General features: G+C 49.9%; 1 protein-coding gene across 3 annotated transcripts in view; it reads left to right on the top strand.

The window, feature by feature from the left end:
* The window catches only part of MYT1L (myelin transcription factor 1 like), a 152714-nt gene extending 141273 nt beyond the window's left edge, over positions 1-11441 (top strand). For 2 of the 3 annotated variants that reach the window (XM_024118872.1, XM_024118871.1), the window contains exons 19-21: positions 4824-4927; positions 8134-8277; positions 8597-8737. In XM_024118872.1, coding sequence (XP_023974640.1) covers positions 4824-4927; positions 8134-8277; positions 8597-8737 — 389 coding nt within the window. Of the gene's footprint in view, positions 1-4823; positions 4928-8133; positions 8278-8596; positions 8738-9326 lie in introns of those variants that run through there. The other variant, XM_024118873.1, reaches the window with a different exon arrangement.
* The last annotated feature ends 7769 nt before the right edge of the window (positions 11442-19210 follow it).

The raw sequence follows: 19210 nt of genomic DNA, 5'->3' as shown, positions 1-19210 counted from the left end.
CATCCATCCATCCACCCGTCCATCCATCCATCCATCCACCTGTCCATCCATCCATCCATCCATCCATCCATCCATCCATCCGTCCACCCGTCCATCCATCCGTCCACCCGTCCATCCATCCGTCCACCCGTCCATCCATCCATCCATCCACCCATCCATCCATCCATCCACCTGTCCATACATCCATCCATCAGTCCATCCCTCCCTCCAAACATCCTCAGAAGTTCACCTTGGCCTCCAGACTATCTTGCATCTGGTGCCAATGTTTGCAACAGGTACCCCTGGGCAACAGCAAATGGAATAAATGCAGGTTGGTGGATTAAAGAAATAAACCTACTAGCATATACCCAAAAGAACTGAAAACATGGTCTCAGAGAGATATTGGTACACCTATGTTCATAGGCATTATTCACAATAGTCAAAGGTAGAAACAACCCAAGTATCTATCAGCAGATGAATGGATAAACAAAATGTAGTATATTCACACAATGGAATAGTATTCAGCCATGAAAAGGAGTGTAATTTTGGCACATGCTACAATGTGGATGAACGTTGAAAACGTTATGCTAAGTGAATGAAGCCAGACCCATCCACCTGTCCATCCATCCATCCATCCATCCGTCCATCCATCCATCCATCCACCCGTCCATCCATCCATCCACCCATCCATCCATCCATCCATCCACCCGTCCATCCATCCATCCACCCGTCCATCCTTCCATCCACCCATCCATCTCCTAGAATACAATTTAGAGACGGAAAGGTCATCATGGGGACCCTGGCTAGTGGTTTTATTGGATTTATGGTGACCTCTGTTGGAAGGTTGATCTGATCTGCAGATTGTTTTGATAATGAAGCCTGATTTGCCACTTAGTTTACACAGTAGATTGTTTTCATAAATTAAACACTCAGTCTAAGGCTTTGATGAAAATATACTGAAAGCACTCTGCAACATACAATTTTCTAGAAATATATACATTTTTGGCAACTAAAGTCACAGTAAAAACCATCAGATGGCAATTTTAGGACTTGTGAGGGAGAGGTGTGTCTTTTTAAAATTCTTTAATTCAACAAGTATCGAAGCCCACTGCACTAGACCACATACAGTATTTTTTCTTTTCTTTTAACTGTTTGTCAACTCACATGGACTGGGTCAGCAGGACAAAACCAATTTGTGCTACTTTCCGGTCAGAGCAGAGATGAGCCTGCAGACACCCCGGTGCTGTCGGGCTGCTCAGACAACACAGCATTTAACATTTTTCTTTGGCCCCTGTTTGGCGAGTCTGGCTATAGGTCAGGTATCTTATATAGTTAGCTTATTTCTTACAGCCACTGTGACGGATAGGGACCTTTTTAAATGGAGGGATTTGAGGTTTCTAGGAATTAAGGAAAGTACTCATCACAGGACTCTTAAGTAGCAAGATATGGATTCAGATTCCAGGTCTGTCATGTTTCAAAACCCAGCTCTAAACCCCAGACTTCTAAAACCTCTCATCAAGGCAGTTCAGAATTGCTGCCAGGTCGGTGCTTTGTGACCACCTAGAGGGGTGGGATAGGGAGGGTGAGAGGGAGACGCAAGAGGGAGGAGATATGGGGATATATGTATATGTATAGCTGATTCACTTTGTTATACAGCAGAAACTAACACACTATTGTAAAGCAATTATACTCCAGTAAAGATGTTAAAACAAAAAAAGAAAAGAAAAGAAAAGCAATGCCGCCAGACTTCAGGAAATCTCCCGGTAACGTGATCTCTGTCCCCTGCTTAGACGCTGGTTTTCCACAAAAGTTAAACAGAACATAATAATTGTTGGAAACTCTTTCACGAAAATTCAAACCAGTGAAATGGCCTCCCAAGATTTCACCTATATTCCAGAAAGACCACATTCTTGTCTCATAATTTTATCAAAATTCTTCTAAGTTTCCATTTGCTGGCATCTAGCCTCAAGACGAAGATGCTGACACGGTGGTGTATTTTATATGCTTCACTGTATATTAGGTACCGCTGATGGAGTGCTCCTGACAAGCGAATTAAGGTGATTCAATTGGAAATTCGAGGCGTGCTATTCTTTTCCACCGTTCTCTGGGTTTTATAATAGTGTGGTGATCTTCAAACCGCCAACCCTGAAATGGATTGTTTTGCTTACAATTCCACTCGTCAAGGGAAACGTGAAATCTCGGTGTTGGAAACAGGCAGTTGCATAGCACTTTTTTCACCCTTCCTGTCACGATTATCCAAAATCAAATCTCTTGATCAAATAGCTCTGGGGGTGCACAGGGGGTAGTTCCCCAGAAAGAGCTACCCCAGCCTCATATACAGACTCTGGCAGGAGTTACCTTCGTGACACGCAGTCACGTCTGCTCTTTGACGCTTTGTGTCATATGCAAGTAAAAATTAGACGTTTTATTTAATATGTGAGAGAAGACTGCTCCTATATTAACCGATGCGTTTCCTTTGCACAGTGTATTCTTACACTACAGAGAGGCTCAGAGCCATTGCCTAAGGGGCCTTGGGGCAACGTGCCCCCTCTCTCGGCAAGCGCCTGCACGGCAGAACATTGGAACCTGTGACAGTGGCTTCAAAAAGAGCCTGAATCCAAACAAAGATCGGGAAATCTTAAAAGGCAGCCGGACCTCAGGGTCCGAGAACAGAGGAAGATCTTCTCTGCTTCTTAGAAAAATGTGATAACCCTCTCTTCACACGGCTGGTCTTCAACAGAAACTGCAAAACACCTGGAAAAAGAGAACGTTTTAAATTGTTCAGATCTAAAAGGCTGAAGAAATATGACGTGAAGAGCTTGTCCAGACATCTTAACAGAAATTCACTTGCAGAATCTGACGACCCTCACAGCCCAAGGATTCAGTTTACACAAGAGATGTTTTCCGTCCAGTTGGAAGACCAGCAATTTAAAGGAATGTGTGGCGAATCCTCGTTAAATGATAAACTGACTCATGATTTAGTTGTTTTACAAATCAGGATTTTTATGCACTTATCTTGATTGTTTTTATGCATTCTTATCTTGAGCTCTACCTGAACTTCAACTACGGAAGAATGATTACGTTGGCCACAGCCTTGATGGAGACCTCCCGTGTGCCAGGTTTTTTATATACCCTAACTCAGTCAATCCTAACCCCTAATTCTGAGAGATTGCCGTAAAGACCTGGTCACATATAAAAAGGTGATGCAGCCTACACCTGAGAAAGGGTGAACCTCGTTTCATTCCTGGCAGTATTTTTCATTATATCCTTGACCTGCTTTTCGGGGTGCATTTGATAAAAAGGAAGACTTTGTTGATGTTCTGGACCCTGTAAGACGCTGGCAGAGAAGCACCTTGAGGACCTAAGAGGCTGATCAGGGGTCATGGACGAGAGAGCCATCACTCTGGTTAAGGTCCCCCCTGGTCCCCCTGGGTGACGGTGGGAGCACAGCAGGGGGAGAAGGAAGGCTTGGGCAGGTGCTCAAGACCAGCTCGTCCGTGATGCTCGCTTCACACCTAAGACAGATCCATGGGGAGAAACGATTCAGAAGGAAGGGTTATTAAAGGGGGAATTAAATTGAACACGATGACGCATTCCTCCTGATTGCTTTTATGAGGAAACATAATGCCGTGGAAGAAATGTGATTCTTTGCAGGAAGATGCTTTACTCTTGCGAATCTTTTTTTTTTTTTTTTTTTTTTTTCTATTTCACTAAATACAGCAGCTAAGACTCAGACCCCCAGTCTCTCTTTGCTTTGTCTTCTCGACTCCTGGGAGGGGAGGAACCCTCCATGGAGGGTCTGCAGCATTCCAGGTTGTCTGGGGCCTTCCGTCCCAGGCGGACTGGACCCCTCTCTCTACAGAGCTGCACAGCAGGCCCCCCAAGCTCCCCCAGGTGCCGTGCGAGTGACGGGTGTGGTCGTCCCGTAACTGCATCTGCCGGGTTTCTGCTCTGCCCCTAAGGACGCTCACTTGTGGGATACCAGTGTCAAACACCAGAAGGATCGGGATCTTTCTGACACTGGCGAGGCCAGGTTGCCAGCAGCCAGCCAAGGGAGCTGGCCTCGGAAATGCCCCCTTGTAAACCCTACCAATCGGCCCTGCAGCCCAGCCAGGGCCTCCGGCTGGCGGCTGCACAGCCCCTCTCCCCTAGGACGCGGCCCAGCCAAGCTTCACACCCTGGCCATTCAGATGGGGGCACGTGTTTATTAGTTAGCTGTCAATATTCAGAGAGCCTCTGTGACCACCCGCCTGAGGTCTGTCACTGCCCCCTCATCCTCCCACAGGGGACGGCTACCTCAGCACCCACCAAGTCGGGTTTTGGGTTACCGGTCTGTTATCAGTTTTCCTACCCAAAATCTGGGCTTGGGGAGGGCAGGGACCCTGTCAGCCTCATTTTCAGATATGTCAGCAGGCTCCTTCCCAGAGTGATGGGGGAGAAAGAGAGAGGGAGAGAGCCAGAGATGCAGACAGAGACAGAGAGAAAACAGAGGAGACAATTCATGAGCTGCACCGGGTAAATCCATGTCCAGGACAAAGATGGTTTTGGCTGGAGTCAGAGGGTCACACCCTGAGGCTCTGGTTAATCGTCCCAAGGAGATGGAGCCTTTCGGTATGGGGGGCCTGTGTCCCCCCAGTTGATTTTTTCTGTTTTTAGGTGCTTTAATTGTAAGGAGGGTGGCAGTGGGGATAGAAGACACACAAACTGGGACTATATTTTTTAATTCAAGAGTATATACTCTCCCAGCAAATTCGGTTCCAAATCTAGAAAGAGCGACACCTCCAGGTTCTACCTGTAGTGTTTCCAGGTGCGGTGTCTCTAACCCCTCCGCTCCGCCCTTACAGGCATAGAGAACGATGAGGAGATCAAGCAGCTGGATGAAGAAATCAAGGAGCTGAACGAATCCAACTCCCAGATGGAAGCCGACATGATCAAGCTCAGAACTCAGGTAACAGTTTCTGAGGCCCTCAATCGAGCCGTCACCTGCGCCGATGCCGGGGAGACGAGGGGTGGCGCCATTGCCTTCTGCTTGGCCCAGTTTTCCCTTTATTTATTCACCTTTTTTCTCCGTCTTCTGCTGAGATCATTTCAGTGGCAAAACTTGCTGTGACAGAGGGGCCGCTGGCCGACTACTTTTCCTCTTGTGTTGGTATTTTTAATGACACGTGGTTATGAGTAGACGGTCCCGAGGAGCAGTGTTCCTGCAGCGGGTGAGCTTTTTCCCCCCGGGGAGGCAAAGGCCCTAAGGTCATCACTCGGTAAACAGGGAGCTTGTTCCTCGGGTTCCCGGGGGCCGCTGCTATCCGTGGCCTCACGAGCCTGCTGGGAGGGGAGGGGTGCAGCCTTTATTGAGCACCTACTAGATGCCCCATCCCAGGGGCTTTGGTCCTATAGCCCAGGTGCCCACATTGGTCCACATGGTAAGTGTCCACAACTCCCGCTGCACCTGAGATCTGGAGCGGCTCAGCCAGGGCCGCAGAGCCGTGGGCCCAGCGCACCCAGTTTGGCTCTCCACAGGCCTTCCCCGCCCCGGCTCCAAGGCTCTGGGAGTGGGGAAGCACTGCAGCCACTCCCAGGTGAGGCCAGGGATTCCTGTCCTGTTCGAACCCACGCCCTCTGTGGCCTGGCCCTGCCCCTCCCCAGCCGTCCCCTCAGGGCATCCCAGCCTTACTGGGATTCTTGCGCGTGGGCTTAGGGGGTAGGGACAGGTCCCTGCTGCTCCCCGACCCCGCGGGCACAGCCTCTCCAGGGAGGGGCACCCTCCAGCTATGCCCCCACCAGGGTCACCACAGGGACTCCAGGGCTACCCTTTCGTGGCCTCGGGCGAATGTGAGGCTAGGGTGCTCTGCCTGCCCGTTCTGTCCACTTGTTTGGACACCAGCCCACCTGCTGACCACGACCTCATCTCCGGCTCTGCTGCAGCCAAAGGCGTGCCTGAGACAGGCAAGTGTTTTCCTTACCTTTAATCCAAAACCACAGCGGGAGCGGTAGAGGCCCTGCCGCTGGGCTTTCTGGTACCCCTCACCTGCAGCCGGGTCAGCGACACCAGGAGGGAGAGGACCGTGCTGCTGCGTTTTGTCCAGTGACTGGAGGTGAAGACAGAGCTCTCCAGGCCGCACAGCCCGGCCACACAGGGCACGTGCATGGCCCCCAGAAGCCCCGTAGCACGGCCGCTGGGATAGTTAGGGAGTGGCGGTCACCGCGCCTGATAGCCCTGGAGCCCAAGCCCCAGCTGTCAGAGCCCCACTCTTAGCTGTGTTACCTGAGGGCTCCAGTGAGCCTTCAGTGTAAAATTAGATTCTGATTCTGCTGCTTCAAAGGCACTGAATGGCCAGTCTGACCCACACGTCTCTCATTTTACGGCTGCAGAAACTGAGGGAGACCAGGGTCCTCGCGGGGTCCCAGGTCCAGAGCCTGGACAGAGTTCACGGTCTCTCCGTCGAAAATGCTCAGAACTGGGGGCTTCCCTGGTGGTCCACTAGTTAGGACTCTGGGCTTCCACTGCAGGGGGCAGGGGTTCGATCCCTGGTCGGGGAACTAAGATCCCACAAGGCGCACAGCGTGGCCAAAAAGATAAAACAAAATGGTCAGGACAGTATGAAGAATTATATTTTTTTTCATAACATCAAATCAGTGATTGCTAAGCTCTATGTTTGTCTCTTATAAATCTTATCTTTATCCTGAGCCAGGTCTAGATTTCCTATAAACACGCACTCACCATCCTGGCGGCCTCCTCCCTGCACTGCAGGAAACGAGATGTCCCTCAAACACTTAGTCAGAGGACACGCTGCCAATGGCAGGGAGGGGAGGAAGCTCCCCATCCCCGAGGCGGAGGACCGTAGGCCAAGGCCCGGGGCACAGAACCAGCTGCGTGCCCAGCCCTCCCCCTGGCTGTGAGCAGGGAAACCCCACCTGAGACATCAGAGTTTAGAGTTTATGAAGCAGAGATTCAGGTGATTCGGGGCAGCCAGTGGTTACAGTGTGAAGGCGCTAAGGCTGTGAGCTTGGCGCCCGTCTGGCAATTCTGTCTTGTTTCTACTCATCCCCTATGATGCTGGCCTGCGGCTGCCAAGCTGCACAGGTGCAGGGGACCCACAGAGCCTGGCACACACTCTGTGGCTGCCAGGAGCGCCCGCACCCGTGTAACCAGCCTTTACGACAGCATCCAAGCTGCCTATTCGCTTCCACGACTGTGTCCCTGCAACCCATGCAGATGGGGGCAGCTCTCCTGCCTGGCCGTGTAGTAAGTGCTGGTTGTCTGGTGGCAGGTGGAGGCCAGAAGGTGCCACGGCAACTGTTAAATTCTCTCTGGAATATCAGAGGAAGGAAGAGCTTTCCAGGAAGCCACAGTAGACCTTTATCCGATGGAGGGATGCAGAGACGTCATACATGCCGGTAGAGACACCTGCCTCGACCCTAAGGAGAGGGCAGTGACGTGCCTCACAGATAAATCAATATTTCAAGACTTATCTGTGCAGAATTAAGTTCAGGCTAAAAAGAAGACGTTTTAGCCGCCGCCGCCGCACTGCATAAGATACTAATGCAAATAAAAACTCCCATCACACCAGCGGAAAGGCCAGGGCGGGACAAGGACACAGTCGTCATGTGATCCTCTATGCACAATGACAAGCAGAACATTTTAAAAAATTGAGGGCTTCCCTGGTGGCGCAGTGGTTGAGAGTCCGCCTGCCGATTCAGGGGACGCGGGTTCGCGCCCCGGTCCGGGAGGATCCCGCGTGCCGCGGAGCGGCTGGGCCCGTGGGCCACGGCCGCCGAGCCTGCGCGTCCGGAGCCTGCGCTCCGCAGCGGGAGAGGCCGCCACCACAGTGAGAGGCCCGCGTACCCCACACACACACACACACACAAAAACTGAGTGAAAGTCGACACAGCCCAGGAACCTAGCCCACCCTAACGCGTGGATCCCTTTTCAGAAAGACAAGCCCTTCGAGTCCACTTGCCACGTGCTCAAGTGTGATGCCTCAAGGCACACAAGACAACGACCCTGAAAACGACCTATCCCTCGCGTGGAAGCCTCCTGACTTAAGCAGAGAGCTTCTCCCTCTGCATCAGGAGCCGAGGCCTGTCCCTGTGGGAGCGGGCGCGCGCGTCCCAGGCCGGCTCGTGTTACATGTCCCACGCATCTGTGCGTTTCAGATCACCACCATGGAGAGCAGCCTGAAGACCATCGAGGAGGAGAACAAGGTGATCGAACAGCAGAACGAGTCCCTCCTCCACGAGCTGGCCAACCTGAGCCAGTCCCTGATCCACAGCCTCGCCAACATCCAGCTCCCGCACATGGTAAGTGAGCCGCCACGCGGCGCCGGCCGCTGGAGGCCCCGCGCGGTGTGCATCCCCGAGTAGATGCCTTTTTCTTTCCTCTTTTCACCCTTCTTCGAACTTTGGATGTTTGCGGTGACCTCCCCCATACCGTAACGTTAATTGCTAGAGACTCCGGTGGGGCTGAACCGGTAAATCCCCTAAGATTAAGTCGCTCTGAAAAGGCCTTTTAACTATGATAAGGACAGTGGCGTTATGCTGTGATACTCTTTTATGCTGATGTGAATATCCTATTAAGAAACTAAAAGTTGCATATGAACTACTATTTAATATCTCGTAGGATCCAATCAATGAACAAAATTTTGATGCATACGTGACTACTTTGACGGACATGTATACAAATCAAGATCGTTATCAGAGCCCAGAAAATAAAGCTCTACTGGAAAATATAAAGCAGGCTGTGAGAGGAATTCAGGTCTGAACAGCTGCTGTAGTGATGGAATCTTGCTTAAAAAAAGGATGCCTCTTGTTTTTTGCTGCTGTAATTTACCAGAAAGTGTTATATATTTATTTCTGTTTGAAACAGTGTTATGCTTACAAGACTTCATAATGATTTTATGTCTTGCTTTAAAGATAGTACCTGCAGAATAGTTTTGGAATACATTCACATTTTTGTACGTTTTCATATAAGCTGACATAGTGTGATATGCCATGTAATGTTTATAGCTGCTAATGTATGCACATTTGAGGGTATATATATTTCTGAAGAGGTAAGCCGATCAAAATAAATAGAGTGTAAATTCTTTTTAATGCTTTAGTGATTAAATGTTTTAGTATTTTGAACTGAAATGGACAAAAAACAAAAACAGCTTTGAATGATCATTTGGTGGTCCTGCAGCCACTTTTTAGATGTTATCATTTTGCCTCATGTTGGAGGATTTTACGGAATTTAGGAAAAACATTTCGTGTGCATATTGTTTCATAGCAAGAATTGGTTGCAAAAAAACAAATGCTTTATTTTTGAACAATGCTTGGAAATATTATGTGATTTTTTTGTTTGTTTGTTTTAGGAGGATGGTGTATGGTGGGGCAATAAATGAGGTTTTTTGCATTCCAAGGAAATGGCATATGGATTAACTGTAAGAAATGAGATAAGTAATTTATTGTAAGAGAGCATCAAGCCATGGAAACTTGGCAGAAGATTCAAAGCAGCTTAAACAGCACTTTTTAAACTAACTCCTGAGCATTAATTACATGGTGTGACTATGGGACCTTCAGTTAAGACAGGGGCCTATTAGAGGTGGATGACCCGAAGACTTCCTCTTCCATTCTCAGTACCCTTTGGAACAAACTTCTTTTACCTCCCCAAGAGTTCCGTGCCCCTCTGAACTGTCTAACAGAATCTGTGTGTTTTCATTTACGCTCAAAGATCATTTAAGACTATTTATTTCCCCTTCCACCTTAAAAAGAATTATTCTCACTGTTGTTGTTGCCGTTATGATTTCACGTATGGGGGATGAAGGCACGTGATTTGCGAGTCCTCGAGTGACTGGGCTGATCTGTCTGCTGGCCTGCGTGGGCCAGCAGCTCCGAGAAGTGCCCTCACCCCACGCTGACTTTGAATAAGCCCGGGTCCTATTCAGAGTCAGGACGAGTGTGCTCCACTGTCCCGTCCCGTCCGCTGGAGACCAGTTGACCGTAGAACGTTTGCGTAGCCTTGTTTGATCTGTCATGACCTTCTCTGAGAATGAATGCAATCAGATGTTGAGAGTAACTAAATATACTTCAGCACTTTTTTGCTTTACACTAGATCATCTTAGACTCATTTGCACCCCGGAGATTGATTGCTTTGCCCGACGACTGCACTACGTGATGCATAGACCACTTTCCACAGCTGCCCTCTCCCCTGCTCGCTCCTCCCTGGGACGACGTGTGTGTCGTGTTTTCCGATTGCCGTTGACTTGATTTACATGTAACAGCATTCTTCCTTCCATGTCTTGATGTTATGCAGGAAGTACAAAAGTACTTAAAATTTTGTTATGAAAAAAAAAAGATGGGTTTTGTAAAAATAAAAAAAAAATATTTTTAGCAGAACAGGACTTACAGGGTCATATTGTCCCCACACGTGCCAGTCGACTATTTGCACTTACCTTGTCCTATATATCCGTACGGAGGTGTGCAATTCCCGTGTCAGTAGCCTCGCGACACTGACCCTGGAGGAATCTGAGAAGGCCTCCCGGCTGACCCGATGATGCTAAGGGAGATTACAGGGACCTCACAGCAAATACTCTGATACAATACTCAACCTCGGTATATATATATATATGTATAAATATATGTACATCCCAGCGGCACTTTAGACTGCTCACTGTACAAAAGCTTACAGTTTTCCAGGAGGACTTTAATAATTAGCTGGGAAAAGATTACGTCGTGACTTGGGCTCTGCAGCCCCTTCTCTGGAGAGCCCTTTTTCTGTTGTGTGATTAGTTGTAGCTGCCCTGCTCAGAATTGCCTTTTCGAGAACCGAAGCCAGGTGCTCTGCGTCACCTGCGGCCATATGTCCCATCCAGGGCCCCGGCCTCCTTGCGGGGGGGCCCCCGTTGTTCATATCGGCACATGCATCTCCCCGCCCCGTCGTGTCTGCAGCTTCTTGGCCAATATAGTGATGCTTTTGGTAGAGTAATAGGTAGTATCAGTTTGGGATTCTAATTGTTCTCACCTATGTACAATGGAAAGGGGTTTTAAGCACAAATCTGCTGCTCATCTAACGTTGGTACATAATATCAAATCAGAAGTTATCTGTGACTATTATATAAGGATCGCAAAAGTGTCACATATTAGAACGCTGACCTTTCATATGGAATTATTGTGAATCATCAGAGTTTATTTATTATAACTTATTGTTCATATTCATTTCTAAGTTAATTTAAGTAATCATTTATTAAGACAGAATTTTGTATAAATATTTATCGTGCTCTCTGTGGAACTGAAGTTTGATTTATTTTTGTACGACACGGCATGGGTTTGTTGACACTTTAATTTTGCTATAAATGTGTGGAATCACAAGTTGCAGTGATATTCATTTTTAAATTGTGAACTTTGTACACATTTTGTCATGCTGGATGTTAACACATCTTACTCTAAATAAAAAAGGTGTTACCACATTTGTAGCACGACGGGTCTCTGACCGGGTATGCATCTTCACTGGAGTCTGCAAGTGCCTGGTGTCTGGGGCCCCCAGTGGGACCCCCGGGAACGTTTCTGCCCAACGCCGGACGCTTTTATTGTAACGTTTCTGGAGGTTTAGCTCTCTACTCCGAGGCCCCTGAGAGCAGATGCGAGCAGTTCAGGAGGTGCCTGCACGGAGCTTGTCTGGAAGCCACTCCGCCACACGTGCCGTCACCCCGCTCTCCCCCCACCCCCAAGGTCACGTCACACGCAGGCGTCTCCCCAGAACGGGGACATCCTCACTGTCCCAGTTATCCCTCTAGATATGACATCGTCATTACGTAACACGCATCCGCGTCCCAAAGTTCCCACTTGAGCCAAGAACGTCCTTTACGGATTTTTCCAGATCTGGTGTCACGAGGGCTCACAGGCTGCTTCCAGTTACCACGTTCCCACCCCTGGTCCCTTCACTCCCCTGTCTTCCCGGGTCTGCAGGACACAGAGGTTTGAGAGGTGTCCAGGTGATCAGCTTTGTCTGATGGTTCAGTTCCAAGGAAGACGCTGTGTCTTTCTCAGCACCTCCCATATGGGGTTCCTGGGGCCACTCGCCCTGTGATTGGTCCCCTGGGAGCATCACCACCATTGTTCCTTCCACGCTCTCAGCAAGGATCACCCACAACCCTTAAATTACCCTCCAAATAGGATTTAACAACGATGGGTTACCCAGCTGCCCGTCACCTTCGTTAGTAAAAGTAACCCTCTAAAATTCCAAAAACACTCACCTGTACTAGACACAGTCCCCCAAAATATAAAATTTGAGGAAGAGACCCGCCATACTCTTTGTTAAATCCAAAACAGAGTCCCAGTGGCGTCTTCTGCCGATTCAAGGCCATCTGAGCCCCTCTTCCCAGCGAGTGTTGCTGATATTTTACACCTAACAGCTTGGTCAGCTGCATCAGGGCTGATGGAGGGGGACGGTGGAGGATGCCTTAGGACACCGCCACTTCTGTCTCTCCATACCTTGGGGTGCACCTCTGTGAAAAGCCCGGCCTTCAGGATCAAATGCAGTTAAGGCAGATGGTGGTGCATCAAGGAGCTGCCGGCAGTGACTGAAATCTTTCAACTTGATTGTCGAAAGCCGTTTTGCCCTTGCCTGAGAATTGGTATAAGCATCTTGGAAAGCAGTTTAACAATAATATCAAAGATCTTATAAAATTCAAATTTTTGACCCAGTAATTCCAGAAGTCCCCCTAAAAACACCAAAGCAATTGTAAATGCATTGAAATAAGTGAAAACAACCCCGAAGTCCTATTACAGAGGAAGGTGTGAGCAGCTGATGACAAATGCACTCTACAGAACACTACGATGTTCCTAGAAATGCTGGTTATAAAGACTCATTAATAAGATGCTTGTGATAAAGCAAGTGAACAGTACAGAAAACAAAATTACAAATACGTTAAGGAGCAGCTGAGTGGCAGCAAGGTTGGGTCAAGTTGACCTGTGTTAGTGATTGAGAGGCCCACAATTCTTGTGGTCCAGCCAGCCCCCAAGCCTGGGGAAGGGGGGGGTCTGTCCAGTTCTGTCCTCGGTCTCCTCCCGGAAGCCCCATCACCAGGAAGGAAAGTGATGTCCCTCTTCCTCGGGAGGTAGCCTCTCCAGGAACAGGAGAAGCCCTTACTGACGGCCAGAGCATCTCAGCTCCCCGAAGGCCTAGCCCCTGCACCGTTAGTCTGGGGCCACTTCTGCTGCTGGAGACCTGGGTGCACTCAGGGCTCCCATGAGTAGAGCTCTCCCTCCACAGCCTGAGCTCCAGTCCGTGTGGACTCCTCAGCAATGCAGAGCAAAGCAGGAGAGCCTTGGGCCTTAAGCAATTTAAAATATACATCAAGAAAAACAAACTTTATTCGTTGTCTTTTTCCTTTTGCATTTACACAGTCTTAGATCTAGAAGTTTATTCACAAAAACCATCATACAGATTCTCTCCACATGATCAGATTACGAGCCTTGTTCATTTCCTTCTTTATAGGGTTCTTTTTTTCCCCAGTTTTCTTCAGGTGTAATCGACATAATCAGATCTAAGCATCATCATCGTGGAGGGTCATGTGACCCCTTATAAAATCAAGAAAAAATGCTATCTTTAAGGAATTCTCTAGGTGATGCTGGGAGAATGTTGCTCTTTATGGTTGAGCAGGTATTGCTCCCGATGGAGAGGGCTGGTCGATGCCTAATGCAGATACACAGCCAGGGGAGAGAGGAGGCCAAAAGGTAGAGAACATTTTTTATGTTTAAAATTTTCTTGTCTTGCCATGAAATATGAATTTTACTTCACATTAATATTCACAGGTGTTACTGCTCCCTTGGAGCTGTATCTGCCAGTACTGAGCCCCAAAGCACCTCCCTGAAAGCTTGCGTTTTGACTCTCCTTGCTTTCCATCTGGTTCAGCGTTGCTGTGACCGGATTGGTTGATTACACTAGAAGCAGCCAGACCTCCAGCTTCCTCGTTCCCATCTTGAGTGTTAGAAGAGCTGGAGGTCTCTGCAGTTCACTTGCTTTGTGAATTGCATCTTATCATTTGCTGTATTGCCAGAAATATTTCCCGGAACCCAACGAAGTGTTGATTCAAAGATGTTCCTAAATACTTTAGGCTTATCTGATGCAAAGCATGAAAGATTAGCTCATGGTCGCATTTTTAAAGTTCTTTTATTCCCGCAGAATAAGGGGAGAATCCCTTTCACTTTCCAGAATGAGAAAGCCTTTCTGGATTTCTGGATTTGAAGTCTGGATCTGAATCTTGATCTCTCGCATTCTCTGACGCATGAAAGGGTTTGGTGTCTTAGCCCCACCTGAAGCTGCCTCTCCTCCAATCTCTGGTCCTTCCTCCATGTGTTACCAAATTGATTTGTATGGACCCTGCTCAGGCCCCAGCCAGGCTCCCTGCCTTAGCAGGAGAGGGCTCTTTCTCCCTTCAGGATGGAGCAGGCAAAACCAAAGTTGAGATCAACACAACACAAGCTTTACATGGAGAAGAGGAGCTAAATTCACAGATAAGCTTCTCGCCCACCTGGCCAGAGAGATTTACTTTAACCAATAAAGACAAAGGGACGCGGGGTGAGGCTGATGATGGGGAGGTGTATGCATTAGTCTACCTGGGGCAAGAGGTGGGGCTCCCCCCCCCCCACCAAGGGAGCAGGGTGCCATCCCCTTTTTATCCTTTTCTGGTCCTTTCTGTCTGATCATGTCCCACCCTGTAGGTGTGTCATTTATATGCGAATGTAGTAAAATGAGTGTATAAGGAGACACCGGGGCTCTGTTGGAGGTCAGACTCCTCGCCATCTGGGCCCAGCTTGTTCTGAGACAGGAAGGGGGCAGGGCACAACCTTTAAAAGAATGACAGCCACTGAGGACACGACACGAACTGATTAGAACCAACTAGGTCCAAGAGGTGGACCTTGAGCCTCAGTATACGCTCATTGCAACATATCAGCTAAATGACACACCCATAGGCGCCATGACAGTTCTGAGATGGACCATAAAAGGCCAAAAAGTGGGCGGTGGCCCAGTTCCTGGAAATCCCCGCCCCTTCTCCAAAATAGTTGGACTACTCCTCCCACTCATTAGCCTATGAAATTACCCGGCCCATCAAAACTAACCACCCCATATTTGGGGGCCTCTCACTTTCTGAGACGGACTGCATTCTATCCATGGAATGTGTATCTCTCTAAGTAAACCTGCTTTCACTTTACTATGGCTGCTCTTGAATTCTTTCCTGCACAAAGCCAAGGACCCTCACCTGGCGGCCGTGCCCAGGAGACCCAGGACGTGACCTGGAACGTGACCATCCTCTCACACCCCACTCTTTTCTGCAACAGTTCCATCTGCTTCTTTTTTTCTCTCTCTCATTTGTTTGTAGCTTCCTTTCCTGTCTCTGGACCCTTTAACTTAAAGATTTATGTTCACCCTATCTAAAGGCGGGGGTTGACAGGCTTTGAGCAAAGGTCTGGAGCAGCTCCAGAAGCACAGCCTTTGTTCTCAGCATCTCACCTCCCGGGTACAAAACTATGCTCGTGGGGTTGTGAATGAAAACTGTTGCTGCCGGGCTTCCCTGGTGGTGCAGTGGTTGAGAGTCCGTCTGCCGATGCAGGGGACACGGGTTGCTGCCGTATCAGTAAACAAAGGATGCTGCAGCCATCCCGCCACTGACGCTGCCCTGAAGCTGAGGCCTAAGAGAGGACTCAGGATGGAGGCAAAACGGGCTGCAGCCACCCTCGCGGTGCCCCCTGAGGGCACTCAGGATGGGAAAGCACAGGACACAGGCTCCAGGTAGCGGAGGTGCGGATCAAAGAGACGATTTCAACGAGCCTGGACTCTTGCATCTTCCCATACATAGAAAAGTGCTAAATTCCTTAACTTGAGATGTCTGGTTTTCTGTAATGAACGGTAATCTTTTGATGTTCCGACTGCCTGGCCTTTGTGGCAAAACCCCCTGTAGATCCTGGCTCCCCACTGACCTCTAGTGAGCGGTCCCTCAGAGCTCTCTGAGAGGCTGCGTCCTGGGCTTAAGTCCTCGGCGAGTCCACCCAATAAACCATAATTCCTAGCCCGTTTGTCTCCATCCTGAGTTCCCTCAAGGTTCACCATAAGGGCATAGGGGTAGCTTTAGTGGCTGGATGGCTGTAGCATCCTTTGTTCACTAATATGGCAGTGACATTTTTCATTGACAAGGGAAATCTCCATTTGTAAGGGGGTCTCCTCTCTGAGCCTGGGGAGAAGGATGGTCCCAAATCACCAGAGACCCTCATCCACGGGGAAGTCCTGACTTAAATCTGCATGGCAACCTTATCTGTTTGCCCTTCTGGGTCCCCTTCCCATAACTGGCCTCCACACGCTTCTTCCCCAGATTTAGCTGAAGATGGTAATTAAACCTGAGTCCTAAACCACCTCTTTGAGATGCTCACTTCCCTGGGTGTCGCCCCTGAGTACAGCAGGCACACCCTTGGATGAAATTTTGATTTTTTTTTCTCTTGTTCATTAGTCTTTTATTACAAGGCCCCCAGCCAAGAGCACAGGAGTGAAACTGAGCAGGACCCTGTGGGGCCCTGCCCGGTGCAAAAGCCTCTCTGTGTCCCCCAGTTCTTTGTAGTGTAACAGGGTAGAACAAAATCTGACTCCATGTTGGATCTGTTTCTTTGACTTTAACCTTTGCTTCTCATTGCTTTTGTTATTATAATCATACATAATGACCTCCCTTGGGGAATCCTGACCCTCTGCCTGAATGTTAAACTAAAGTGCCTTTGTTCAGCTCACAGGGAAACACCCTGACCCTGCCCACCTGTGAATGGCTGCAGAAAAGAAGAAATTAACACATCCCCTCCCTGATGCTGGCCAAGCCAAGAGATCTTTTACAAGACTTACATTCTCACCTCCTCCCCCTCTCTGTTCTATCAAAGAAACTGGCATCCAGCTCCCATAAGACGGTACTCTAGGACCTTAATCTGTCATCTTCTTGGAGGCCCAGCTTTCCGAATAAAGTCACTATTCCTTTGCCTCAACACCTCATCCCCTGATTTATTGGCCTGTTGTGCGGCCAGCAGAGCCAACTTGGACTCAGTAACAATAGGAAAAAGGCTTCAGCCTCCCAGACCTTCCCTTTGTTCCAAAGGGTAGATTCCAACAGTTACTAATCCAGGAAGGGAGGGGATGCAGAAACACGGGAAAGGCAGTCAACAAACAATAGTGCAGCCTTGGAGCAGGGTCCTGGTTCCTCCACAAGGAATATACGTAACAGTCCCTTTGAGTTCTTCTGCAGGAACTAAGGCCTCCACCCAGGTGGAGCAGGGTAACTTCAGGCTGAGCGCAAGATCCCTGGAGCCCCACCTGCTACTCACCTCCAGCCAGTCAGAAGAAAGTCACACATCCTGCAGTCCTCACCCCAAATTCTGCCTATAAAGACGCTTTCCCAAAAACCATTGGGGAGTTTGGGGTTTTTGAGCACGAGCCACCCGTTCCCCTTGCATGGTCCTGCAATAAACCTTTTTCTCTGCTCCAAACTCCGACATTTCAGTTTGTTTGGCCTCACTGTGTGTCAGGCACGCGAACCTGCAACAGACGGCCAGAGGGAGAATTGTCCTAAGAACAGGCCCTGTCCTGGGACCCTGAAATAACCGGGGTCAACAGCAGTCCGAAGAGGAGCCTGGGAAAGCGATATTTAAAGCAAAGCCAGAGAAATTCTACTCCAACCCTGGTTCTTCGCAGCAGATGATGACCCTGCTGAGCCCTGTTAAGATTTTTCTCAAAAAGACCTGAAGGCCAACTGATAGGCTGGCTTCCAGCCCCACTCAGGGCTCTTCGCGTGCCTGGGCCTGGGTCCCCTAGGCACCAGCTCTCCAGCGGGAGCTCTCCGTCCACCCCTCCCCGTGCAGCCACACTGGCATTCCTTCTGGAACATTCTTCAGGTGACCAGCAGGGTGGGGTATGATGCTTTCCACCCAGAGATCGGGCTTCCACTCAGTGTAGGTGAGGGGGTGGAGGCTGCACTTGCCCCCCTGGATGTGCCAGTGACGCTGGGCAGAGCCCTCTGGAGTCTGTGCTGTGATAGTCCCAGGGTCAGGGGGACACAAGGTAGAACCAGAGGCTTAATTCTCCCTGTGGAAGACAAAGACGTCCCGTCTCCCTTTTCTTTCAGAAATCTTTCTCCGGCCTTTTCAAATGTGTGTACATCTTCCTAATGGCTAAAGTAAGCCTCTGCCCTCCTGGCAGTTCTCCCAGGACCTGAGAGCATCTCTCTGACTGTGACCCTGTGGACCCAGGCCTGCTGTCCAGACCCCTGGGAGGAGATGGGCCTATGGTCTCCAGACTCCAGACTGCAGGGGGCTGTACGCAGTCCGCCCCACAGAGCTGAGGTTTCCCCGGCTTTGTGGCCTCTGAGCAGGTTGCCTGTGATGCCATAGAGTCCTGGCTCAAAGCCGGGGTGGCAGTAAAGCCAGGCCCTCTGCCCTCCTGGCTTTGATGGCCAGTCTGTGACGTGAACGGACCGCGGGCGGGTTAGCAGGAGGAGAGGCACAGAGGTCGGTTAACTTTTAATATAATATAAGCATGAATGAGACGTGAGAGTTTATGCACGTCTTCACTGAGGACGGGAGAGGGTGCAGGCCTCCGAGGGGAGAGCTTTAAGAAAAGATTATCTTAGGAGGTGGGATGGGGGTGACGGTTTGTGACTATTCGTCTGGGTGTGGGCTTGCTGCCCCGTCTCCAGGCCTGTGCCAGGAGTCATCCTGGGCGGTGAAACTCTCGGGGAGGGGACCCAGGATGCTGTAGCTCCTGTCGGAGGACCTGCCTAGGCAGGTGAAGGGGGGCAGACCGCGCCACCCCAAAATGCGCCGCCTTGGCATGTGGGTTATTTGGGGCTGAAGGCAGCCAGGACCCAGCAGGCTCATCTGCAGCCGACCTCGGCCCACTTCTGAGCACCCCTGCCTCAGCCCTGGGCAGTGGGGATGTGCCGCCAGGCGGGGTGCTCACCTGGGCCTGGTGCCGGCCGGGCTGCGGTGGGCGGGGTCTCGTGGTGGGCGGGAGGCCGCGGGCCGCCGTGCGCCGCCGGGACCCCCAGAGGCCACCCTGCGGCCTGCTCAGGCTGAGCCCCGCCCCTACTGGATGGTACCTCGGTCCACTTCAGCTCCCGAAGGGGCGGTCAGAGAGCCAGGGCTGAGCCCACTCGCGGCTGTGCTGATTTCGGTCTAAAACAGCTCTAAGTGGGTGTATTTAGTCATCTGCCTTCTTTTCAAATTTTAA

Source organism: Physeter macrocephalus, chromosome 12 (genome assembly GCF_002837175.3).
Source record: "Physeter macrocephalus isolate SW-GA chromosome 12, ASM283717v5, whole genome shotgun sequence".
Classification (NCBI taxonomy): domain Eukaryota; kingdom Metazoa; phylum Chordata; class Mammalia; order Artiodactyla; family Physeteridae; genus Physeter; species Physeter macrocephalus.
This window is presented reverse-complemented; position numbering and strand designations above follow the sequence as displayed.